General features: G+C 36.5%; 1 protein-coding gene across 1 annotated transcript in view; it reads left to right on the top strand.

Moving 5' to 3' along the window:
- The window catches only part of STT3B (STT3 oligosaccharyltransferase complex catalytic subunit B), a 52,966-nt gene extending 26,853 nt beyond the window's left edge, over positions 1–26,113 (top strand). Inside the window, exons 5-16 of the mRNA XM_075745742.1 lie at positions 3,425–3,524; positions 8,121–8,219; positions 9,845–9,991; positions 11,323–11,371; positions 13,011–13,165; positions 14,907–15,118; positions 15,988–16,175; positions 16,673–16,844; positions 19,709–19,882; positions 20,912–21,025; positions 22,088–22,300; positions 24,433–26,113. Of these exons, the coding sequence (XP_075601857.1) occupies positions 3,425–3,524; positions 8,121–8,219; positions 9,845–9,991; positions 11,323–11,371; positions 13,011–13,165; positions 14,907–15,118; positions 15,988–16,175; positions 16,673–16,844; positions 19,709–19,882; positions 20,912–21,025; positions 22,088–22,300; positions 24,433–24,513 (1,704 nt within the window). The 3' untranslated portion in view covers positions 24,514–26,113. The remainder of the gene's footprint in view (positions 1–3,424; positions 3,525–8,120; positions 8,220–9,844; positions 9,992–11,322; positions 11,372–13,010; positions 13,166–14,906; positions 15,119–15,987; positions 16,176–16,672; positions 16,845–19,708; positions 19,883–20,911; positions 21,026–22,087; positions 22,301–24,432) is intronic.
- Positions 26,114–27,187: the final 1,074 nt, after the last annotated feature.

Raw genomic sequence — 27,187 nt, 5'->3', positions numbered from 1 at the left:
TTTAAAGTATTTAAATAAACAAAATGAAAACAATTTTTGGAAAAACTCTTAGGTATAACAACTTTACTTACAAATTTGTCCTATGCTGTGAATAGGTACTCTGATTCAGTGGAATTTTTGTTTTGGTGCAGGTGAATTTAAGAGGAACTTTGATATTCATGTGCTTGTGTGTCATTATTACTAAAATGCAATAATAATATTAAAATTTTATGGATAAAGTTACATTTATATAACTTTGAAAGCTATTTCTTTGGGTATAATTATGCCATAAAGTAAAGCTTACACCAGAACTGCTGATTGAATTTGATGTCAGATTAAACAATCATGAAGTTCCTTTTCATTCTTGATCTATGAAAATGGATGCTATTGCAGAGATGTTCCTAAGGGCTGGCAGAGGGAGAAAAACAGTAGTAAAATTGAGGAGATAAAACTAATAGCAAAATGGGGGGACTTGGCTTCCCCCCTCTTACAGCTTCTGAAACCTTAGACTTGAAAAATTTTCCTGTATGAATTGGTCAAAAGCCCCTTTTTCCCCCCCAACTGTTGAACTTTTTTTTTTTTTTTTGTGGTTATATGAAAAATAAATTACCCTCAAAGTAGCCACTGGTGAGACAGTCAGGCTAGTTGCTTGGTGTTGTTTAAGACTGAGGTCTCAAATACTGCTTTTCTACAGTCAGGTAACTAGGTTTGCAAGAAAAAGGAATTTAAGAACTGTTTTGCATTCATTAAAAGTACAAGGTTAATTCAGAGGTTATCTGAATGCTGCCTAGATTTCCTCTAGCTTTAATGTTCATTGGGTTTTCTGGGAGATTTTTGCTGTTGATACAGCAAATAATAATAGCTTTTGTTGCCAAAGAGGATAGTTATGTCCTGTTAAGAGTACATTTATTTCTTCCTCCATTTCTCCTCCTTTTTACCAAGTCATTAAATAAACAGCTACTTTTTTTATATATAACATTGCTGTTTACATAGCATTACAGTGAAGAGATCCTGTAGGTTTGGTACAGACCTATGTGCAGTACAAAATCAGGCAAGTAAGTTTTTGAATTGTTGTATTTATCTGCTGTAGTCTTTTTTATATTGTGCCAGTTTATTGGCAAAATCCTCTAAAAGTGCTCTTTGTAAATGTGCAGTTAACAAATACAATACATCTACAATTTTACTGCTGAAAAAATCACACAGTAACAAGACCTTCTCATCTTAGTCTGACTAATGTCTTGGTCTGTGGGACTGTATGAGAAGGAGGGGGTGTGATCTAGACTGTGCATGGTGACAGAACTTATAGAGTCAATGTCATAATCATGACATTCAATCCTTGAATGTAAATGAATGTTTTTTTCTTTTATTTTCCTTGTAAGTGCTGTCAGCTAGTGAAAGGTTAAGATTTGTCCACAGCTTAGCCTTAGTGATTAGGTGATAGAATTTTATTGCTTACAGAGTGTACCTTCATCCCTGATGGTGACTTTCCAAATATTGTATTTCCTTTGGGGAAGGAGTTTTGTTAAGACGCCCTTCTAGGCATTTTGCTTAGGTAAATTTTTAGGAAAAGGCATAATTGTACTATTATATAATATTAGTTTGTCTTTCTCTAATGGAATTAGTTATGTTTTCAGTGTAAGCTGAAAATTAAATCCAATCACAATTTTGAGGTAGTAAGAGTCAGTCCTTGCATGGGGAGTTCGGAGAACAGGTCCTTGAAAGAGAAATGGATATTGCACGAAATAACAGAAAAGTTTCTTGATAACTGAATCTGCTTAAAATATATACCTAACTCACTGTGGTAATTTGACTCATAGCATTGCGTTGCATAACGAGAAGGGTTTTTTCCTTGCATTTATATTTTTAGCATTTATTTGACTTCAGCAGCTTCTGCTTTGGATAGCTTTTTATAACAAGGAGATAAAATAAAACAAAGCTTTACAGTGAAGCAATCCTTGTAGGTGTAATAGCATGTTTCCGCTCTTTTTGCCAGTCTGTGAGGATGCCTCAGGTTTCTTTAAAAAGAAAGTGCACCTTTAGTTCAGAATGATCTTCAATGCTTACATTTGGTTTAATATTTTGATAATTAGAGATGCAGGTCTCTGGTCCGTACGAACTGTCTGCTACCTGCATCATTCAAACCTTTCCCTAAATATGATGGTGTCCTAATTGCACATGTTCTCATTCTGTTCTGTCTTACCTGCCTTAATACAATATTTTCTCTCAATAAATAAACCTGCCTATGTAAACCGTGATACTTCATGCTAGTAATATGGCAATAGGATCATGATAATCTGAAACAAGTTTATAGAAAATTTAGAAGATTTCTAGTCTGCTTGTTTCATATTGTCTGAATTGGTTACCCCAAATTTTGAAACACTTTTTTTTTGTATATTAGTATGAAAAAACAGTACTTGGCCTCGTCCTTATTTTAGAATCTGTTCTATAGAACACAGTCATTTGTGTTTCTTTTTGCATTCTAGGGCTTTAAAAATATCTACATGAATCTAAGCCCTAAAGTACAATTAAAGTGAAAACCACATTAGCTACTGCATTCTAAAAATGAAGATCTAGGGTAGGCATGGTACATATGGGAGAAGTCTAGACTGTAATTTGACAAGAGGATGTATGTTAAAATACAGATTGTCTAGTCAACATTAGCCCTTCTAAATACGTTAGAAATTTAGATAACACATTGTAATGATAGCTCATTAAATCTTTATCTAACCCAGCAATCAGTGATATATTGATAACATTGTAGTGTTTCTGTTCTAAGTACATCATACCAGTGCTTCTCAAGTGCTGCTGTTACTCCAGGTTTGCAATATCCCTGACGTTGTACACCATTCCACAGGGCTCAGCCTTCCTTCCTTGTGCATCCACCCCCGTTCCTCTTGTTTCTTTCTTTACACTACAACCTGCATTGGCTGCTCTGCTCCAGGAGTTCGGCTCCTGGACAGGTACCTTGCTCCCTTTCTCCTCTCTGGCTGGAGATACTATTCCCTGTCCCCACCAAAAAATGCAGAGCATGGCATTGAATTTGTATGTCAAAGGAAAACTTTGCATCCTACCTGGGAGTCCTACTGCTGCCTTGTGCTGCAGCTTTCACCGCAGGGAAAAGCCCCCAGCATTACATTCTTTTTTGCCAGCATGACCAGATTAGCTTGGGAGGAGGAGAAGATAGAAGGATAGCCTTGCAAATCCATCAACCCATTTCAAAAGACTTTAATATGTTGATATGTGGGGGTTTTGTTCTTTTGCGGGGTTTTTTTCTTTTTTGAGAAGAAATATTGATGAAGATTTTGGTGGTATTACTAGTAGTTCTACTTGTCTAGATGTGGTTTGTGTTTTCTTATTAGGCCATCAGGATGTATAAATCCAGCATCGTCTCTCCTAAGAATCTGCAGATATTTTCAGATCTAATTGCCTATTCCATTTCTCATAGGTCTCTGCATGGGGTGGTTATGTTTTCATCATCAACCTTATTCCACTGCATGTGTTTGTTTTGCTGCTGATGCAGAGATACAGCAGGAGGGTCTATATCGGTAAGTTTTGTTAATTGAACAGTTCTTCTCAAATGCTGAATCATGAGATATGAAATTAATTATACTGATGTGTTTTGTATCAAGTGGGAATTAAGTGATTGCATATCGGGTTGCATTTTATTAATTTGACTAGCGATTATAGTCAGTTATTCTCTACAACATGGAAATAAGGAGTTAAAACATACTCACGCTTCTAAAATTCCATATATGTAACTGCTAATTAATTTTCTCCATTCTAGTGCACTGGAAGAAAAATTGGATGGTTTGATATTTGTAGAATCCTTTTAATACATATTTTTTATATATGTGTGTGTGTGTGTCTGTAATAATGTTTCATATTTTTGTCTTTTCCTAGTATGTTAAACAGTTGCTATTTTAAGAGTTGTGCAGCAGAAATTATGTGAATTATTGTGACACATATGAGAAAAAACCTAGGGAATATTAAGCAGTCATGTAAGCTAGTCTAAAAAGTAGTTGTACGAGTCTGTTCACTCCACATGAATCCTTAAGATTTTATTGGGTTAATGGGTCAGCCTTCCTTCCAGTTTCAGGAATGTGTGAATAGTAATCTTAGGAGACCAACTTTTTAATTGATTTGCCTGACATTTAAATACTCTGTAAACTGTTTTTACAGAGGCTTTACCAGTTAAATCAGTTGGCCATGGTGTAGGTTTCTGAATGAAGTAAATAATAAGCTATTTGGGTATTCAAAGGTTTATAAGTTAGCTAGAACAGTTTTGACTCCCTAATGTGAAATCTTTACAATTGATAGTTTGAGAACATAGTATGAGTTGAAGTGTAATATCACATGATGTCTTGTATTTGTAATTATATTTTTGATACCCATTTTAATACTGTTTTATCTTTGTATTTTTAATTATTTTAATGCTTTTTTTTAGTGTCTGCTAGAGAAATTACTATATTTATATGTATATTTGAACCGTTATATACTATAATACTTACTTAATTTACTCAAGTTCAGTTTTGTATTTTTGTTACCAAAACTGTAAACACTGGTTTCATACTTCTTGTTAATATATTTATGTAATTCAGAAATGGAAATTCTTTTTAAAAAAAAAAAGATGGGGTAGGGAGGAAAGCTCTAACCCACTTTTAATTACTTGTCTTCATTAACTACTTCTTCATAACTTAAGGGGAAAGTAATTTATCTTGTTTTGCTTTTAAAATTGTTTTATTGAATATTTTCATTTTCCAATTTCTATGACTCAGGCAAGAGAAAATTAAATCTACTAATTATAAAATCATGAAGCGATGTGGTAACCAGAAACAATAAAGAATTAAGTAGTCTTGCTTTTTCAGCTTTCAATGAACTAGTCTTTGAACTCATCTGGGGAAAATAGTACTGCAGGTTCATATGAATTAAAGGTTTTGGCAGACGTTTGTTTTGCAAATAGCTACAGTGTTTTGAGATGTTATTGCTCTTCAGCTGTGAGGGAGATGTACTTCAGCAGGGTTGTCAGAATGAAAATGTGATTGCTGCTCTGCTGTTTCATTGCAACTGCTGGCTTAATTTAAGCTACCATGGGAAGCCTTACACACAGAGAAGTCTGTACATCTTGCATGAGTATATGATTTCTACATTTTTTTAACAGGATGTTTTTGTAAAACAGGTAAGAATGTTCAAGCACTTATAGAGGGAAATCAAAGTGTGCTTCGCTTCCAAACTATTCAGATAGCCAGAAGAGTTTACAAAAGCTCATTGGAGTTTTGGAGTTTCTGTGATATGCAATTGCTAGTGTGCCTGCAGCAGTCTCATAATTCCAAAAAAAAATACCAATGTGCAGTTAAAACCTTTGTAAGCTATTGTCAGCTGACGGTAGCTAGTAAAATCTGCATCCATTTTACTACTACCAAGAAGTTTGGGGATTTTAATCTCTACATCAGTTGCTTAATTTTTTAAACTAGCACAAGCCTGACTTTTGTAACTGATGAATGTTTAATCTAATATAATAGTGTAACTGTAGAGAAGAATATTTGGTAACACCACATTTTAAAAAAATAGTGATGGTTTCCTGGTATACGTTTTTTCATATGAATGTTCATACACGAAAGAAAAGGTTAATGCAACATGATCTGATATGCCTGGCAGTGTAATTCAGAATCATTTAATGGTAAAAATTTCCCACAGTGTGAACTTTTTGCCAATCTTAAAATATTTTATGACTTGCAGGCAGATGAATTTATCAGCCAGATAGCTTCTGACCCACTTGGCATGAATGGTGATCATGCTACCTACATTTGAAAGCTTAAACTGTGCTTTTTTTGGTTTGTCTTGACAGTGATCAGTATCTTTCATTGAGATCTTACTAACTTAATAATTAAGAACAAGTGCTTACAATTCCAGTGTGTTAGCAGCCCTTGTATAGGTAAATAACCTCTTCATTAAGATACAGGAACCATTGATACTATTTTCTATTATTGTACTTGTGATTTCTTTTGTAGTTTATCATATGTTTAAAAAATAAATGGTTTTACATTTAGAAACATACAATATAGATTTAAGTCATGCTTGCACGTTTAATAGACTTGGCAATTTTCACTTAAATTTGATTTTTTTTTGTGTACAATTTTTTAATGTTCTGTATACTTTTCAGAATATTTAGTAACAAACACTTAAGGATCTTCTAGAATTTAAAACTTAATTTCAATAATTCCTTGTTCTGTGTCTTGGATTTTATTATTTAAATAGTGAGCAGGCATATGTTTGTATCAAACTTATCATCTGAAGTTTTAGAATACTGAAGTAGTTATTTTTGGTGATTATAATCCATTAATTGAAAGCATGTGGTCAAGTATTCGATTGTACTCTCTGGAGAAGTTTTTCAGTAGGTTTCTTCCTGTGTTTGTACAGTATACAGCAACTAAAATTGTTTGTAAAATGAGTTTATCCATGGTAGGTCAGTACATTTTTGTTCTTGACCTAGTCATGGTTATAACTATGAGAGCAGCTTGCAGGAATGAAAATTAACTCCTTGTTTTTACAAAGACTGTGCAAACAGTAGAATAAAAAGAAACATGGAAAGCATCACCTTGATGCATCTAAGTTGCTAGGAAAATTTTGCTGTGTAAATTGCCAGGATTTTTTTCAATACCAGGCAGGCATATGTGATAGCTGGTTGAAAGAAGTGGGAGTAAGGGATGGGGGGAGGGGGGGAGGGGGGGCAGGCGGAGGGGAGGTGGGCATAGAAAGTATAACAGTTGCAGGACTGGGCTTAAAATTGATGATTTACAATGGTCTAACAAATGTGAAATGTAGTGATTTATGCCAATCATTGGACTTCCACAGGATGGCAGTGTTGTAACACTTTCATGGTACAGTAAATTATTTATGTTGTAGTGAATTCTTCAAAAATCGAGCTTCCTACAGTAAAAATGTATTTCAGTGACTTAAGAGGGCATAGATCAGTAGCCAGGCCAAGTGGTGCAATACAGATGCTTGAAGGGATACACCAAAGAAGACAGCAAGTGGTTGGAAATATCATCACAGTCACTTCAGTGACTTTTGGAAAGCATACAGTACCCTGGGAGCAGACAGTACTCCAGTGAGACCACACAGGTGCTATGGAAACTATATACCACTGGTAAATGATGCGTTCCCCAAACCTGTTCGTATGGAAGTTTGCAAAGGATTGCATGAGAACAGGGATGTCTTCGTAAGATCGAGGCAGTAACAAAGACAGTGGTTTATGATTTGTAGGAGTGTTTAAAAATCTGGGAGGTGGATTATTGCTGTTTGCCACTGAAGGAACAAAAATTCATTTTGACTTCTAAGTTGGCTGGTTACTTCAAATGTAATCAGACTCATGGCTGTTCAGAGTTGATATTTCTCTCTTCACATTCCCATTCTTCTTCACACTGGAATACTGAGGACCAAAACCCTGTCAAAATAAAGTATATGAATCTTAGTGCATACATAATAATCATTCATGTTGTTAATATTAATGATGTTCTTGGCCTCTACTTTCTGGGGGATTATGAGTCCCCATGGTTGATATAGATCCATTAATACATATGCTTAATATTAATTTTTAATTCTGTTGCTTTTCAGTTTCTTGGCATGCCTCTGCTCTTGTGTTAAAAAAAGAACAAGCATATCTCTATGCATTATCTAAATAGGTAGTGGACTGTTAAATGTTTTGCTGCTTTGAGCTCTAATCCCTTCAATTTCTCCTCATATAGAAACCTTCTTTTGTCACTTGTTATCAGAGAGCAATTCCCCCACCAGCGAGCCGCAAAAACAGGATGGGAAGAGAAAACTATTTCCAAGCTAGAACATCTTGGGTGGATGGTTTATTTCCCTAGGAGAAGAAAAAACAGTGCAATTGGGAGCAACAATATTTTGCTACTTCCTCTAAAATTGGGTGTAATAGGCAGGTTTATCCTAGTCAAAGGAGGAAAAAGTCATTTGGATGGCTGAAATATTTGGAATGATACAGTTCTCGTTCAGTGTCACTGAAAATGCGGGGGGAGGATGGACTACTATGGAACCAATGCTTTTTGAAATGTGTGTGTATTCATATTCTTCCCACCTTTCTCTTCCTCCCCTCTCCTCACTCTTTTTTTTTTTTTTTGCAGCATATAGCACTTTCTACATTGTGGGGTTAATATTATCGATGCAGATACCTTTTGTGGGATTTCAGCCAATTAGAACAAGTGAACACATGGCAGCTGCAGGTAAGAAAATGAAATGTATGCTTCCAAACAGCCTGCTTAGCACAAGAAAACCTCAAACCCTTGCGGCTTTCTTTCATTGTGTTAGAAAGAACACCTACTAACAAACCAAATTGTTAAAGAAAAAGAGGTACAATTTAGTGTCTATAGGGAAGTTTTCTTTCCAATTGACACATTATCCTCCTTTGTGTGAGTTAATGGTGGCAAAATGCCTCCATAACACTGAATCAGTTATGCGTTCTGACAAGCATTTATTTTACACATTGATGATCTCTACTGTTTTGCAATATAATGTTGCCTTCAAGCATTGTACAGTTGAAATATTCCTTGTTCGTAAACACAGTTTTTACTGAGCAATTTGGGTTTAGAGTTGATAGTCTTCTGTAATTTTTCAAAGTCAGATAAATACAAATGACTTAAATTACTAATCAGGAGGCTGATCTTTGAACAACTGATTTCAATCTTGTTTGATTCTTTTTATTTCTTTAAAGTAAGTTGATTTTTCCATAGTTGTTAACTGTCAGACATCTTGATTTCTTGACGGCAATGACCTCTACTTAGACTAATAGGTTTGTGTTTAACTGCATACACTGTTTGTGTGATATAGTTTAGTTTGTTAGATTCCTCAGGTTTTTTATTATGTGTAGTCACTTACCAAAATGTATTTGGGACAGCAATTGGAATATTAACATTTACCAGAAAAATACTTCAAAAATGGAGACTTTTTTCAACAATCTGAATATAATGGAAAGAGTAAAGATTATCAAACCACCATTTTGCATCTGAAGAATTTTACATTTATTTAGTGAATAGAGTTTGTGTCTTTCTCTAGGAGATCAGGACTAGTAAATTTCAACATTGTGCACCTCAAATTTATTGTTAAATTGAAGAAAGACCATACACTTGAGTTCTGTTTTCTTCTTCTGTTAGCTACCAGTGAATTTTCATTTTTGAATGGTCTAATCATTGGATTGATCTGATTATATACACCGAAATGAATAACAACAGAAAAACTGTGTCCAGGTTCTGGTTTAATGTTAAACTCCAGGCAGCCTTTTTGAGCATGTGGGGTGCTTACCCAGTGGATTCTGGTTTTTCAACACTAGCTTTATATAATTGAGTTGTCGGTATCACTTAATGCTTGCTTGTTTCTTTCTTTCATTAAATCCTCTTGCTTTGTTCAGTAGCTTAATTTCCATATATTACTATATTAGCCTTGTTTGTGTGTTGCCTGGGGTCTGTGTCTTAATTTTTGACCAGTCTAGGTATGTTAACCTGTGTTTTTGTCATAATCAATGCAATCTAGTTTTCAGGTGATTCTCTCCCTTTCCCCAATTTAATTTGGGAGCAAAGAGGTGGTGGGTGTTGGAGCTCTTGATATAATAAGCAAAGAATGTTTTGTAGAGTGTTATCTCTCATTGCAAGTTTCTCTCATTGCAAGGAAGTATCATCCCTGTCAAGTATTAAAGGCTACTTGTCAGAAAGTGATATTATACTGGTTTTTAGATGTAAGGGTGTACCTTACATTTATTTTTCTAATTCAAATATGGCCGACTTATGCCAATTGCTTTAACAGCTGTTAACTGCTTTTTTTAGCATTTAAACAAAAAGCTTTCTTCTCTCTTTAGGTGTTTTTGCACTACTGCAGGCCTATGCGTTTTTGCAGTATTTGAGAGACAGATTAACAAAGCAAGAATTCCAGACATTATTCTTCTTGGGTGTCTCACTAGCTGCTGGTATTGTATTCCTGAGTGTCATCTATTTGACATACACAGGTAAATAAGTGAAACTAGTTTACCTTTGGAGCAGGTAAACCAGATGATCATCATTTGGTTTAATTTAAAGTAGTTGTTGGTAATGCCACAGCAAACCAGTGCCTGTGTTACTCTGTCTTTCTGTGTGTTGGAATTTGTGCTTTCTGGGCTGCACAAAAAATCACTTTGTAGCATCATTCCAATATTTCAGTTTTATCCATAATCCACGTAACGATGTAAGCAGTCAGACTGGATGAGGAACATAACTACAGCCAAAGTGTATTATGAAGATATGTATAGCTGATCTATTCTGAATAGCATTGATAGGTCAAGGTCAGATTGCTTACTTTCTGAAATACTAGGATCTGATTTCTCTATGACTGGAATTAATCTATAAGTTCTACTTTACTTCTGTGGTTCAGCCTCCAGTCTTCAAGGCAGTTCTACCCAATCTCACAAGAGCAAGATTATATCTCAAATACAGTTCTGTTTTGTCGGTTTTATTTTGGAAAAATAAAACAAGAAAACATTTCTGAGACATGACATGTTTTTATTTTAACCACAATTTTTAAATGTCTAAACTAGATCTTAAACTAAAACCTTCAGTCAGATTATACTAATTTTAAATATCAGATAGAGGGAAGACTTAGTGTGTGAGGCACAAAGATTTGGATAATAAATGAAAGGATTTAACTTTCTCTTATTTCAGCTTGTCTGTATTTGTCTTCAGAGGGAGCTGAAACAGTTGCAAGTAAAGTGGAAATAAAATTTAAGAATCTTACTGTTTCTTTTCATCTTAAGATATTAAAGTATCTAAAGGCTTTGTTTACATGTAAAGCTTATCAGCATGTCTAGTAGCAGCTTTTATATTCCATGCCACATGTGGATTCATCAGTAGAGAAACAATAGGAAACCAGTGTTTCATTGAGTATTAGTGTTTTGGCTATAGATCGTTCCCAGTTTCCTGATCAGGCATTTCAGAAAAATTAAATGCATTCTTATCAATTATGTTTTCTGTTTCTTATACTTCTTTACAGACTGTAGGGTGCTATCTGTCATATTATCTGAGAAATATTTTATTTATTATTGTATTGCTTTGACTATTGGAGGTGTGCATGTCTTGATACTCAATGAGTACAATGTGGTCCTTTAAGACTCTTCTTCTAAAACTAACTTCATGGTTGGTAGACTTTATAGCCTGCCTAATGCAGTAGGTCTGGTTCGCGTATATTGCAAGTTCAGTGAAATTTCTTTGGTTTTGTACTATAATTTGAGGGAGTAGAAAAATTATTGCATTTAAATACCTAGGCAGCAAAAGGTTTTTTTGGTTTTTCTCCCCTTCTCTTTTTCAGGTTATATTGCTCCTTGGAGTGGTAGATTTTATTCATTGTGGGACACTGGGTAAGTAAGGATAAAGGATATAAGGATTTAGATATCAATAGCATTCTACTGAAAACTAATAATCTTTTGCTTTCCTCATCCTCAAATCCATTTAGTATTTCAAGTCAAGGAGACTATAGTGGGCTTTAATCCGTTACCTAAAGAGAGAATTTGTAGTCACCATTTCATGATCTTTACAACCATTTCACTGATTTGTCTATTACATTTCTTACTTCTTTGGAAGTCTTTGAATATGTAGCGGTATGTTTTTCTGTATGAAATTGTAGTACTTCGCATAAAATAACTAAAAGCTGTACCAACACTTGAGGACACATTTAAAAATTACAAAGAGCCTTAAACTTAGACTATTTTCATTGCACAACATTGCATGAAATGACAAAGATGTTCCACATATGATCTTGCATGTTGCCTGTTTATTATGTTCATACATCTGTTTTGTGTATACAGATGTATACTCTGAACAACTCTGGTTTATTCATGTGTGTGCTCATGGGTAAAAACCCATGTTAGTGTTTTGTTTTAGTCAGCTTTTAAAACTCTGATGTTGGATTCTTTAGCCAGCCAGGAGAATAGGAATGAAACTGAAGATATTTTTCTCAGATAAATGTTTTTAAGGTGAAATTCAATGGACAGATTGTTTTTTTTTTTAAGATTAAAAGCAGGGATAGAACTTCAGACTTTTGCAGTTCAGTTTTTTTCAGGCTCCAAAGTCCAGCTCATACAGGATTCTGTACCAACTCTGTAATAACTGTAGTAGAACAGATGTCAGTAAAGAAGCCTCAGATTTATTTGAAGAACATATAGATGTAGTTCTTTGCCTGTAAATGAAGTTGTGTGTGTGTGTGTGTATACACACACACATACAAAGCACTAAACTTTTGAGGGCTTGTCTACATTAGAAAATCATTGTTTTAAAACACACAGTGCAATTTTGAATGAGCACTAGATCTCAGTGAAGAAAAGGACATATGTTTGATACTTCACCATTCAGTCACGTAGCAGATTAGGTCCATGCATATAGCTGTCTTTAATATAGAACACAGTTTTGTCCTTGTCTGCACTGAGTGTTTGACATGTTTAGTTGACGTGTATTTCCAAGTGTAGACAAGGCCTGATTTTTTTTTTTTTTTTTTCCCCCAGCATCTGAAAGAATGTGTGGGCATCAGTAACTGGTCTGGTACTTAATACTGTAACTTTTTGTACCAAGAAAATGATGGTATTCTCTGTAGGGGAGAGTTTTCAAAATACAGTGTTGAAAATCTAGGAAACTTACTGATGTGGATGGTTATCTCTTCAAAATGTAGTGATGGCACATAGCTGCATGTTTTTCTTGTGATGAATTTGGCTTCCTATTTTGTCATAATAAAAGAAAACATCCATAATTTTCATTCTTTTAATTATTATGGAAATAATCCTTTATATTGGTGTTTCAAATAACTCTACCAAATACTTCCTAAATACAGTAAGACCTGAGGACTTTTTTTGGTATAAAAGTTTCATCAGATTTCTGCTGAATAGAGCACTTGCCACTTTAAATTGAAATGCTTCCTTTGAAATGAATTTCAGAATTCCTAATGTTTACAAGTTTTAATAATTTTATCTTTTCAAAATAATTTGAACTGAATTTTTTTTAAAAAAGGTATGCGAAAATTCACATCCCGATCATTGCCTCTGTGTCTGAGCATCAGCCTACAACATGGGTTTCCTTCTTTTTTGATCTGCATATTCTCGTGTGTACTTTCCCAGCAGGGCTGTGGTTCTGTATCAAAAACATCAATGATGAAAGAGTCTTTGGTAAGAGAAAATATTTTAAAATTGTTTTGAAAAGTCTTGCCTTCAACTTGATTCTATTTTGGTTTTGTTTGCTCAAAGCTGGTATATGGCTTGTTCTAAAAAAGGTTTAAAAGTGATGTGTTTAAAGATGATTATTAAAAGTTGCCTGTACCCAGCAGCATTTAAAATCATTTATAAAAATGCAGAGATTGATGAAATGGTGATGGAGTGTCGTCCCAAGAGGTGGGATGGAAGTATTTGCCAGTATGGCTCTGTTCTGCAGCTGGAGTTGTGTACTGTTCCACAGGCTGATCTTGCAAGTTCCACAGCACAGTTCAGCCAGATGAACGGCTCAGTGCAAAGGGAAGGTCCTTACCCTACGCAGGCTGCAAGGCAACTGACCCTTCCCTGGGTGTCTGGCACTCATCCCATCACAGATGATGAGTCAAAATGCCTTTTCTTTCCAGATTTTCTGCCAGTTTAGCGAACTGAATCACTTGCTGTGGAACAAGTGCTAGATAAGGTACAAGCCTAAGTGGAGGTGTGGGGTCTCCAATTGTTTATTTGTACGAAGCTGTACTGTGAAAGCAGACTTGTAAGATTATGAATGAGGCTTGTAAGGATGAGATTTGGAATTCTAGCCCATACAGTTAAGATCACTCAGGTCTTGGGCTCTTCCATGGGCAGGAGGCTCCAGACCAACATAGCTGCCTCTTTGCATTACCTGAGAGGTGTGTGGGCAGTGGGAACATTTCCTGTGTTAAATTCACTGACACAGCAGTATTCTGTGCTTTGTGGCTTGCAATGAGTCCTTGTCAAGACCAGCTGGGCAACTCGCTTTCAGCCTCTTACTGCTGCATCGTCCATTTAAGTCAGCATAAAGGGACCTATGAATGAGAATGGAGAACCATACTACTTTGCTACAAAGCAGAAAATATTTATGTAATGTAATCTGATAAATCTATGTCCCTTGATGTCCGTGGCAAATCTTTCACAACAATGTATTGTTAAACTGTAGCAGACAAGGAATAGCCACTATTACTTGAACAATAGATGTTCCTAACAAGTGTATACAGGTTGGGTGGTGGTGATTGGTTGTTTTTTTTTTCCTTCTAAGAAGTGTTGTGAATATTCCTTACTATTCTGAAAATCTTGTGTTGGTTAGTTTTTTGTGTTGGAGGGTGGGGCAGGTGGGGAGTAGAGTTAATACCGTTCAGGGAAACTTGCTTCAGAATAGGGCTTACAGTATCATATTATTTGTCTGTATGGAATTATAATGTAGACAAGCCCCCAATTTGTTCACAGATATCTTTAACTTAAATTTGAATTTGATATTTACATGAAATTCTAATACTTTCTTTTGCCTTTTCAGTTTTGATATTTGTTTGGTCTAGGGCTGTTTCACCTTTTTAATCATATGAAGCTACCTATTATTCCAGTAGTATTTTTGGTGTGTGATATTACATTTGACTAATAATGTATCTTCTGACACATTATTAACGAATATGAAAATGGGGTTGTGTTATTATTAACAGTTGTCAAGATGGACTTCAGGAAGGGTTTGAGACTTAAAAAGGATAAACGTTATTTGAACTGTATCTCTGTAAATTAAAAAGCAATGAAATGCAAGATGCATACTCAAGTCTTTGTATACACAGATGCTCAACCCACTTCCAGAAGTAGTTTTATGGAAAGCATGTACGTGTGCAGTCAGAGTGAGTGTTATTTTCTAAATGTCATCAGTAGCTTTGTTTTTTTGCAGTTGCTCTGTATGCAATCAGCGCCGTTTATTTTGCTGGTGTGATGGTTCGGCTGATGCTCACTTTAACTCCAGTGGTCTGTATGCTGTCTGCAATTGCTTTCTCCAATGTCTTTGAGCGTTATTTGGGTGATGATATGAAGAGGGAAAATCCACCGATAGAGGACAGCAGTGATGAGGATGACAAAAGGAACCCTGGCAACCTGTATGATAAGGTGAGGGGAGGGAGCAAAAGTTAGAAGTCAGAAAACAGCTTATTTTTACTAATTTTTTTTTCTTTTGCTCAGATATTTTAAATACCACTAGAGATCTGAGTCACTAGCATCTAAATTTACAACAAATATTGATGTTTTCCAATAAAGTGTAACTCATGTCCTGAAAAAAAAAAAAATCAGTGTCAGTGTAGAATTTGGTTCCTTCTGGCTTGATCGGTGATGAGCCTTTAACCTAAAGGAAGTGTACGGTGTTGACCCAGCTTTCTATATAAGCGATGGAAGACAGTTGCACACTCTCCTTAACTAAGTATAGCAGTTCTGTGTCCCTGAATGTTTCCCTCTTGTATTTCCTCTAACACATGGTGAAATTAAAGAATAATATATTTTATGAAAAAGTATTTCTATTCATAAACTTGCATATTATCTTCATCTCTTCATCATGAAAAAAATGCTGTTAGGTACTAATTTTTTTTATCCCTTAGGTTTTGTTATACTGACCCTGATAATGCATGAGCCTTGGGATTCTCCCTTTTCCTCACAGTAAATACCTGTGCCTTTCTCTTTTCTGCCTTGCGTTATAAAAGGGCATCATCATACTGAACCAAACCAAGGAAGTCACACATTGACCCTCAAGTAATAGTTGTGGGGCTTTTACTTCTAAAAGAGGCTTTGAAGGAATCATCCATTTTTACAAGTTGCCAGATTGTCAAAATATTCTTGTGGATACTTAGTTAATTTACGCTACAACTTGGTCTAGCTTTATAGTATCTCGTAGCATTTATGGGGTGCATGTGGTGAGGAAAAAGGCATGGCTTCCATTGTCACAGGTGATAAAAGTTGCCGTAACAGATCTATTTGTGTTTGTTTAGGCAGGCAAAGTGAGAAAACATGTGTCTGAACAGGAAAAAACAGAAGAAGGACTGGGTCCCAATATCAAAAACATTGTTACTATGCTGATGCTGATGTTGTTGATGATGTTTACTGTTCACTGTACCTGGGTAACTAGCAATGCATATTCCAGCCCCAGTGTTGTTCTTGCTTCCTATAACCATGATGGGTAAGTAAGGTCTACAGGTCTGAAAATAATTAAAGGGCAAAGCTTTTCTACTTCCTTTGCGTTAGCAATTTGCTTAATCTTGTTTTAATCACTTATTATATTAAGGCAGAATTGTCACCTGAATAAAAATAATCTTAATACTCTAATTTTCAAAAAGATACAACATTGTCCAAACTATTTAATGTAAAAACTTAAAAATAATCCTATCCAAAGCCAATAAAAATTATGGTTAAAAAAAGAAAGTTTTTGAGTCAATTGGAAAACTTGTTTATCAATATATATTTGAGTGGAAATGCATTTAGTCACATCTTCAAAAGCAGTTCAGCTTATGGCCATTCAGCTCTTGATGGGTTCAAACTTACGACTGCTGTGACTGAATCCCTTAAAGGGAGCCGAACATGTAAGAAAACCCTTATTTGTGAGCCCAGATTTATTGAGATACAGTTTATTTGTTGCTAGTATTTGTACCGATGTAAATAACGTGAACTGTTTTCCAGCACTCGCAATATCCTAGATGACTTCAGAGAAGCCTACTATTGGCTGAGACAAAACACAGATGAGCACGCCAGAGTGATGTCGTGGTGGGACTATGGCTATCAGATAGCAGGAATGGCGAACCGGACCACCTTGGTTGATAACAATACTTGGAACAACAGCCACATAGCTCTGGTAAGGGTGGCAATTTTCTATGGAGTAGAAACACCAAAATGTTTACATTGCAGTCAAATATGAAATTGTAAATGTCTGTTGATGGATAGGATGATATTAAGGAAAAATTCCATAGAGTGGGAAACACAGAGGTGGAAGGAACATATTTTTTTGCATTTATTAGAATTCAAGTATGAAGAGTTTTGGGGCTAGAAAGGATCGATTTTGCTTTTTGAGTTTCCATTTTGTTTACTTGGAGTTTCCCAAACTTCACCTGTACTTCAGTTTGTCAGATTTTCTTTGTGGGAGGACAGACAAAATCTAATGTAACTATGCAAACAGGGATCATTTCAGTTCAGCAGCGTCTTTGCCAACAGGATTTTAAATGGCACTATGAAAACTGCCCACATGAAACAACAAACTTTCAGGCATCTTGGAGATTAGAGAAAGTTTTGAATAGCAACGGACGTGTTGCAGATTTGATACAATTCTGTCTTCTCAAATTTGCAGTTAGACAAAACATCTGTACATTTAATTTCTTTCATTTCTGAAGAGTAAATTTAAGCTTTGTGCATGTGCTTAAAAGCAGGGTGTTAGCATTGCCTGTGGTTACAGGGGCACCACCTTGCCAACTTAAACTTTTTTCAGAAACAAAAGAATGCTCTATATTGTAGCTGGGCTGCAGTCCTACTAGATGCCGTGTAATCCCTCCTCATCACTCAGTGACGACATCACTCATGACTCAGTGGCCATTTCTCCCCAGAAGACCTATGTCATGCTACATGGGCAGAATGAGGAAGAGGCTTGAGGAATGTATTAGGATAGTTTGTTATCTTGTGTCCACAGCACAGCAGTTGGACCAGATCTGCAGACAAGCAGTGTTCAAAATCAACAAATTAAGCTGTGCTTTGAGCATACAAAGTCCTGAAAAAACGTGTATTGAGGAAGGAGGGATCACGTATGCATGCTTTTGACAGGGGCAGGGATCTCACATCAGCCAAAAGCAAGCTTGGGAAATTGTAATGTTGGTGCTAATATCAGTCAATGAGCCTTCCCGTGTACTTCTAAGGCACTTTTCTCTTATTTTGGTTGTTGACCTGACAGCGTTAGTGTGTTTTGATGGACATTCAACTCTGATGGCTTCTACAAGAAGCAGAAGTGCAGATACTGTATCTAGACCAACAGATCCCTGCAGGACAAGGTGCATCATGTGAATAGAGAGGCTGTGGAAGTCATCTGTACAGCATAAGCACAGTAACCATACACATTACAGCAATTAGCAATGATGGTTTTAATTCTCTCCAGTATGACTGCTGGTGCTGTCAGGTTCCATTTCAGAATGAGTAATTCATAAAGGGGGACCCAAGCAATAAGTGCATGTTGTGGCGAATACCTGTACTTGCGTTCTAAATGAGGCATGCCTGGAGACAGGTGCAGATGACTTCCTCCTGCGTGGAAATGGGAATCTGCCAAATAACTTCACATTCATTAGGATAATGGCCAAGAAGCTGAGGTTCTCAATCTTTTTGACAGATTCCAGCCTAAGCTTAGCTTTTTCTAATTATGTTCTTAACTGAATGCTACCCATTTGGATGCAATGTTATTTATATTGTAGTTACTCCCTTTTACTACAGTGATACATTATTATGCCTGTAGTGCAAGAGCTTCAAAAGCAAACAGAAGTACTGAACTGAATGCCAGTTACTGACCTAAGTGAATTGTTGTGGTGGTTTAATCAGGCTGGCAGCTGAAACAACCACACAGCCATTCACTCACTATCCTCCCCGCCCAGTGGGATGGGGGAAAGAATCAAAAAGAGAAAAAAAAAAAAAAAGGTAAAACTCATGGGTTGAGATAAAGACATTTTAATAGGACAGAAAAGGAAGACAATTAATAATAGTAATAATGATAAAAGAATATCCAAAACAAGCGATGCACAGCACAATTGGTCACCAATCAAAGCTGATGCTCAGCTAGTTCCTGAGCTGTGCTGCCTCCTGGCCAACTCCCCCAGTTACATACAGAGCATGACATCATATGGTACGGGATATCTGTTCGGGTCAGCTGCCCTGGCTGTGCTCTCCCAGCTTCTTGGCCACCCCCACCTTCTCATTAGCAGGGCAGTATGAGAAGCTAAAAAGTCCGTGACTGCTGGGCAACAACTAAAAACATCAGTGTGTTATCAACATTACTCTCATCCTAAATCCAAACCACAGCCCTACACCAGCTGCTAGAAAGAAAATTAACTGTATCCCTGCCGAAACCAGGACAATTCTTTAAGTGTCGGAAATGACCAATATGGAAGAGGTTCTGGATAGAGCTTTAAAAAGTCTTTCAAGGCCAAAACTATGTTATGCTTTTAACTCAAAGATGTCTTATTCTGATGCTGTCTCTGCGTAAACTTACTTTGAATTCAATGCTGAGGGTGCTGTATGCTACTGAGTACAATGCAGAATGGCTGCTTCGTTAGTGATGGCCAGAGCTCAAGAAAAAACAAAACCAAGAAATTACTAACATTTCAAATAACTTTGGGCTGTGTCTAAAGCTTTAAAAAGAATTTGTGATTAGGTGTTTTCTGCAACACTTAAGTCTTTGGCAATACAGCCATGACTTGAAAAATCTAGGCACCACAAAAGGAAAACCCTTATTGCTACGTTTTATACTCAAAACGCTCATTTCAAAAGGCAACACTCCTCTTACAGAGGAGGAAATACTTCCATTTAGGTTGGGCTTTTGAGTTTCTGAATAGACACAATGAGTTTTCTTTATCTGGAATGAAAATGTGAGCTTTGGTTGGTAAGCATGTATTCTTGGGCTTTGGTCCAGCAGGTTATTGATCGATAGGCAGCTATGCAGATATTTAAGATGTTTTCGCTATGATACAGGTGGGAAAGGCAATGTCATCGAATGAGTCGGCAGCGTACGAGATCATGAGAAGCCTGGATGTGGATTATGTTTTGATTATTTTTGGTGGTGTGATTGGTTACTCTGGTGATGATATTAATAAGTTCTTATGGATGGTGAGAATAGCAGAGGGGGAACATCCCAAAGATATTCGGGTAAGTGGAAACTATGCAGGAAAACTGAGATGTTCTTGGCTGAACACTATTTCTGTATGTTCATCTCCACTGTTGTGGGTTTTGTTTTTCTTTTTAAACTTTTATTTATGCTGTTGCTTTTCTGGTAGTGCTCATTACAGTGGAGGGAAATCTCTACTACTTATTGCAGTTTTATTTGAAAAATGTATTATGGGTTGTTTTCCTAGAACAGTAGGAGTGCAGAGGCCTGTAGCCCAGTTTCTTTCAATATTTATGGTTTTGAAAGGTCAGTAACCTCAAAAGCTATTCACCTTTTTTGCATGATACAAGTACAGGATATCTTTTGTAATTCTTCTGTGTGTGTCTCACCATCATACTTTAAAAAAGGAATGTTCAGACTGTTTAAATGGTTGGCGTTACGTATTTCTTCAAACTCTGTAATAGTAGGAGACAAGTTAAAGTGTTAATATTGACTTACACAGAGTTTAAGTTATTCAAACATCTTGGAGATTGCAGAAGTCTGTAGTAATATTTTCTTAAGCCTAACAAAAACTTCTAGATATTGAGCACAGGCTTAAGGGAGTAGCCCGTGTGCATAGTTTCATCTTGTACTGGAGATGAAAATGGCAGAAATTCTTTGTTTAAACACTGTCAACATATGAAATTTATGGTAACATTGCAGACCTCATATATTAACAATATGGTGCTTTTCACCTTTCTGAAGAATAATTTTGATGCTCAACTAACTTTTACATTTTGAGAGCAGTTTTCCAGTAACTACCTACTGTGAAGTGACACAACTTGTACCAGTACGATAATAGGGATTTCGGAAGATGAGTCCATTGGGGTCTGGGTTACAAGCAGGTAGTTTGTAACTGTTTTACCTTTAATGAGCACCATTGTTTTCTGTTTTAAGACTAGCTTAAATCAGCTTTTAAAGCCTGTTTAGATTCTTTATGAAACTTTTTTTTGTGGAGAAGGGAATTAGAAATGACCTTAACTAGCAGTTTGGTTAATATTGACTTTTTGTATCTTCTCTTCTTTTTAAAGGAAAGTGATTACTTTACCCCTCAGGGAGAATTCCGAGTAGACAAGGCAGGTTCTCCAACTTTGCTGAACTGCCTCATGTATAAAATGTCCTATTACAGATTTGGAGAGATGCAGGTTAGTGCTACAACTTCTACTGAATCTTAATTGAAATGTGAGAAAACAAATGTTATTGTGATATATTTTACATCTTTTGGATTGAGCGTTGCTTGTAGTAGCAGAATTGAAGGCAAGAGTTACCTTTACAAATTAAAACATGGTTATACATGGTCTACCACATATAACCCTTAGAAAAGAAAAGCATTTCTGCTGCTAACCTACACTTGTACTTAGCTTTTTTGCTGTCCCTCACGTTGCCTCAAACAAGCATCTTAATGCTTTAGCTACTGCACTGTATCATGGAATTAACTGTTAGGTTGTGGAGAGCTTTAGCTTTTTTTTTTTTAATAGCAACACAGAAGTGGAACTGTTAATTGACTATTTAATATCTGTCAGAAACTACCCAATTTCTATCCAAGTCACATCAGTGTATTAAGCAGGGCACTTACATAATAAGGGCATAATTGGCACAGAGAGTTGTCACCCCCCTTTGGGATTGCCAGACAGATGGATGTAGCTAAGTCTGCTTTGTCTGCTTTTTCATTTCCTGTTCTATTCCCCCCCCCCCCCCCCAGTGCCTTTCATTTGGATGTGTTAGCACAAGAATCCTTTATTCAGCTAAAATTGGTGCCAGCGGATCTTATTTGTAACACAGGGGTCAAATTTAACTGATAAACTGTTTCAGACTTGTACGGAAAACCAGAAAAGTGCAAGTCATTGCACTACAGAAGAGAGAGCGCAAGGGAGTGCCCGTGCTAAAACCCCACCACAGGCTGCTGCACCTCAGACTTTCACTTGAGCAGTTTCATCTCTGAATGCAGACATGCTATTTCTGTTGAGCCATGCAGTGCTGTCTCCTGCAACAGCTGCAGGAATAAGAGTGAATTTGTCTCTTTCAATTGTCAAAATGAACCGAGAGGGGTTTGGTTTTTTTTTAATGTGTAGTAATAATCAGTGCAAAAGAAGCGTTGTCCTTTGGGCCAGTTGAAAGCGTTGCCTCGTCGTGGGCAGTACCACAGTTTACAGTGACGGGTGTTTTGGGTTTTGTCTCAAACTAATATGCAACTTTAATTTTTATAGCTGGATTTTCGGACACCCCCGGGATTTGATCGTACGCGCAATGCTGAGATAGGCAACAAAGACATTAAATTTAAACATCTGGAGGAAGCCTTTACCTCAGAGCACTGGCTTGTTAGAATATACAAGGTGAAACAACTAGACAACAGAGAGACATTGGATCATAAACCTAGAGTAACCAACATTGTACCGAAACAGAAGTATTTGTCAAAGAAGGTGGGTTCCTAGTGAAGGGGTCAGGTGAACTGAAAGGGGTCAGGTAGATGGCAGTTTATTTTTAATGGTGAATCACATAGCTGGTGAATTATGTATTTCCACTAGCCTGAATGTTACGGATACTGTTCATGTTGGTGTCCAATATCAGACCTGCCTGCTGGTAATAATTGTTAACTTACTGTCTGCTTAACTTAAAAGCATGTGAAGACACAAGGCTAGATTTTTAGGTTTTTTTTTAGGCAGAATGCTAACTGGAAATAGAGCGTGTCACTGGCTGTTACAACTCTTAGGTCTTCATGTAACTGGAAGTATAATCTCTAAAGTACATCAGTTCATGTTTCAGTAACTATGGCTCACTAAGTAAATAATGTGGAAGTTGCTTTCTGACTTTGTTTGAAAGTAGTGATGCCTAGAAGTTTAAAAATGGCAATTTTGTATGAAATAAATTAAATATGAAATTTTTGTTGATGGAACTTTAGTGTCTGGCTGCTTACTGCTTGAAGTCATCTTTGTGGTTTTAAAGGTGTTAGCTGTGGTGTGCTACTTCAGCCTATTAAGTGATACCAGAGGAGCTGGGGAGACCCTTAGCAGCCCTCTCCTTCACATCTGTTTTCTATATATTCCAATATATGTTGCAAAAGGAATTCCAGAATCCTATCAGAAGCAAACGCATAACAAACTTACTTAGTACAGGCAATAAACTTACACTGCATCATGGAAATCAAAGTAAAGCACATTAGAGGGTAAAGATGCTTGTTTTTGTGATTTGATGGAAGTTCATAAAATAAGGTATTTGGGAATTGCCACTGAAGCTAGACTTACCTTGAAAGGAAATGACAAGCTTTATTGTGCCTAGCATACACTTACAGTGTAACTTCTGATCTTAAGTGACAAGCAAGGCTGTATTTATTAATGATAGATGCATTGACCCTGCTTAAGCTGTGGATGTGTCAGTTCTCTGGCTAAAGACAGGCTAAACTTGATGCAAATTCTGATTCATCACCAACTCCTGCAGTACAAACAGGCTCTACATCCCATTAAGAAATTGGAGAACCACCAATGTTTAAACTGGGATTTCTTAAATGCATTCTGAGAGCAACTTGGTAGCCACAGGTTTTCAGCAGTTGCTTCCTTACGGGAAATTCAGTCTGTCTCCTGTCACTCTTCCACATTAGGAATGACACTGCACGAGCTCAGAGATATAATATGTCTGAGTATTATGTATTAGTTTGTATCATCTGTTTCACTTTATAATAATAATATTGTTATTACTAAGAAGAGAAAAGTTATATTTAATTGGCACAATAGAGCATGCCTGCTGGTAAGCACAGCAAAGTGCAGCAAGTGTGGGAGGTGCCTGCTGTCCAATTTGTTGTGGCAGCCATGTTGAATGTACAACCCTTACCTGCCAGGAGCGTTACAACTGTGTTTATACAACTTTGAAGTTAACATTACCCAAGACTAACATTAATGCTTCCCCCCCCCATTACTACTTTAAAAAAAAATAAATCTAAACTATACTCATAATATTACCTAAGACTAACATTAATGCTTCCCTCCTGTTACTACCTTAAAAAAAAAAATCTATCTAAAATATGCTGATAAAGACAGATGAGCAGAAAGTGCAAAAACAGGCCTACAGACCAATAGCAGAGGACTAAGGACTAAAATGTGATTATGCTGGTTTTCTCTTTTGAAAAATGCTGCTTTGAGCAAGTATTTTTATCTATCATCTTGCTAACGTCTAAGAGAATCAAATAGTGTGAAAGATGTAAGAAGGTATTTCCAAACAAAGCTAACACTCTACACCACTTCTGCTCTTTGGGCATGTTAGAGCTTTGTCACGTTGGTTAATTGTTAATTCTGCCTCAGCACAAGCTTTGAAAACAATTCTATGGATCTGGTGGATGGGGCTTACAAAAGTACATCTTGTGCAAAAGCAAATGTTGGGCATGAATTAACAATCCCAACTTAAAAATAATAACCGGATAATACCTAGTTGAAGGTTTACTATTTAAGCTCTTTCTTTAAAAAAAAATGAGTCCAAAGATCAAGCATTGAAATGCACATCATTAAACCGCGGTCACAACTAAATCATTAACTAATACATTTTATTCTGTTTTTCTTTTTAGACCTCCAAAAGGAAGCGTGGCTACATTAAGAATAAACTAATTTTAAAGAAAGGCAAGAGACCCAACAGGAAGACAGTTTAAATACAGTGTTCCGATTGCTAATACGAAGCAGTTGTCCTTGAGATAACCAGTCTTTGCCTTTAGCTCAAGTCATGTTTCACAGCAACATGAGGGTACAGAACCATCATTGGTCCAGATTATTGTACAAAATTTTCAGGCAATGTCTGATTAAAAATATTGGCTTATTGAGAACAGCTGTTTTAGATTTGTAATGTGAAGCAAGACAGAGCTGCTATATCCAAGTCTAGCAGCATTTTTTTTTATTATTGGTACATATTATCCTTCAAATCCGTTGAGAATTTGGACTGACTGCACCAAAGAACCCTGTAATTTGGTCCTTGGCACATGCATACTTGTCAATCTTTTTTGGAAAACACTGCCCAGCTGAATAGCAGCAGTACGTAAACTGGAATGGTGAAATCTAAAAATGACTTGTTCTCAACAATTAGGAGGAAGCAGAGCTCTCTGAAGCTAAACTTTCCAAATAAGTTACTCCCGTGATTAATTTTCAACAGTTTCTTTCCATGTCCTTTAACTCTTGCTGCAGGCTGGTTTTGTTCTGGAGTGTAAGAAGCAAAGCTGCAGTTTTCACAAGAGATGACAGGACAGATTAATTGGATGCTCATTTAGATGGGACAAGCTGCTTTTGTTTAACATGGGATTGCAGTGCGCCATCGGTTCGTAAGGTAGACAAGGCAAATCTTGCACACTGTAGATACAAGGGCTAAATTTGTATCCTGAAAAATCTGAAATGACAGTAATGAATGCTATAGTAACGTAAAACTGAGCATCATGTAGCAGCTGGTGCTTCAGAACAGAAATTAAACTATTTTAGGTAAATGTTTACATTGGTAAAACAAGTATAGCCTGTTTAACAGGGAAAAAAAAAAGGTTGACAGGTATACAAACCCCCTTTTCTGTGGCTATTGGAGGGAGAGGATTTGCAAACCTCTTCCTCCCCTCACTGCCTTCTCTTGTGAGGGTAAAAATTTTTCTGGAAATCTGTTTCTCTGCATTTTTATTTAGCGTGCTTAAATCAATTGAAGAAATTCCTGCTATAGTGCTATTTGCTTTGTCTGTCTTTTATACTGTTTTGGTTTTGGGTTTTGGTTTTTTTTTAAAGAAAAAGTGGTGAAAACTGTCAGATTAAATGCACTAAAATATAAACGGAGACTGAATATGTTCACTTTCCACTATAGGAAAACTTTATACAGACTTGAAATTTTTCTTTAATTAAAATGAAAAGGTTTTGCAGTTTGTTTTCCTGCCACAGGTTGTAACTTTTTATAGAAACAAAACTTGCATCAATAATTTGATGTAAAATGCAGAATAGTATGTACCTTTCATGAAGAAAATGTAAATTTACAGTGTTCTGTGAGAATGTTACTGCTGACTTCTTTCCCAAGGTGTAGAATATTTTTTTGATTTATGAACTCATTTTTGACGCCAATGGTTTATACAGACCAATATTAGAGCTGCAACATTTTCACAAAGGTAATTAAATCTGGATTTCTGGCCCCCTGTCGTTTGGAGATTTCATTTTATTTTGTTGCTTTAAAGCTCAATGCAGACCAGTTGTTGACTGTAGGGGAAAATAAAGTTAATTCAAGTTTTGTGTTAAGGGTGGTGTGTCAGTTTTGTTGTGATTAACTTGGTAACATGTTGCTTACAGTCCTAGTGATAAATTCGGTCATTCAAACTCCGTAATGCAAATCTGCTGACCTCATGAAGTTGCTGTAATGAAGCCACAGCAGGTACTTCACATCCTTCCAGCTTAAATTTATGAGGCCAAACATAGGGCCTCTGCTGTGATGTAATATTTTCAGAGAACAGCAGCCACCTTTCCCAAACACACAACTTGCAGTGAATCCTTCTAGCAGCTGGAGCAGCCCCAGCTGTTAACAATTGCTTACACACAAGCAGAAGGGGCAATTACATGATGCATGAGTTGTAGTATCTCGGTTCTTCCAAGCAAATCTGCATCCTGTCCCCTCCCTGTTCGTAAGAAAGAAGCAATCTAACATTTGGAAGATCAGCTAAAAGGCAGTAGAACAGATGCTGCTGGTCAGGCTGGGGTTTGGCAGTAACTCAGCCCTGGTTTAAAATTAAAAAAAAAGGAAACAAAAGGCTGCCCTCCCATCTTTACAGTTCTGTCACAGCGTTCTCTTTAAAAGAGCAGATAGAAGCAAATCCTGTCATCTTTTATAGCTTTAAAAATGCTATGTAAAAGAAAAATAAGCTAACTACGGGAATCTTAGTCAGCCTGGGCCTGAAGTTGCCTACCACTTGCCTGACTAACTTGACTTCAAGGCTTCTGCCCATGTTCTGCATTTAAATGAAATGAAAAGCTGGAGTCATTAAGGCAGCTGCTTAGAAAAAAACAAAGCTACAAAAAAGTAGTGGCAGGCACTGTATCACCTCACATAGGTTACCTGCTTCTCCACCTGCAGCCAAGAGTTACTCAGCTAAACTAACTTCCACCTGTTCTCTCAGAGAACTGAACCACACTGTACCAGTGAAGAATACTGTCATCTTCTATCATTATCAAACATACCTTCTACGCTAGGACAAATTTTGAAGCATAACTGCCACAAAACAGTAAAATCTGAAAGGAAAAAAAATGCTCAAGCCAAGCTCTGGTCTTCAGTTGCTAAGGAACTAAAACTGCAAGTGGCTAGAAGCCAGTGTTGCATCA

Source organism: Balearica regulorum, chromosome 2 (genome assembly GCF_011004875.1).
Source record: "Balearica regulorum gibbericeps isolate bBalReg1 chromosome 2, bBalReg1.pri, whole genome shotgun sequence".
Classification (NCBI taxonomy): domain Eukaryota; kingdom Metazoa; phylum Chordata; class Aves; order Gruiformes; family Gruidae; genus Balearica; species Balearica regulorum.
Note: the sequence above shows the minus strand (reverse complement) of the source record. Positions and strands in the feature narration are given on the sequence as shown.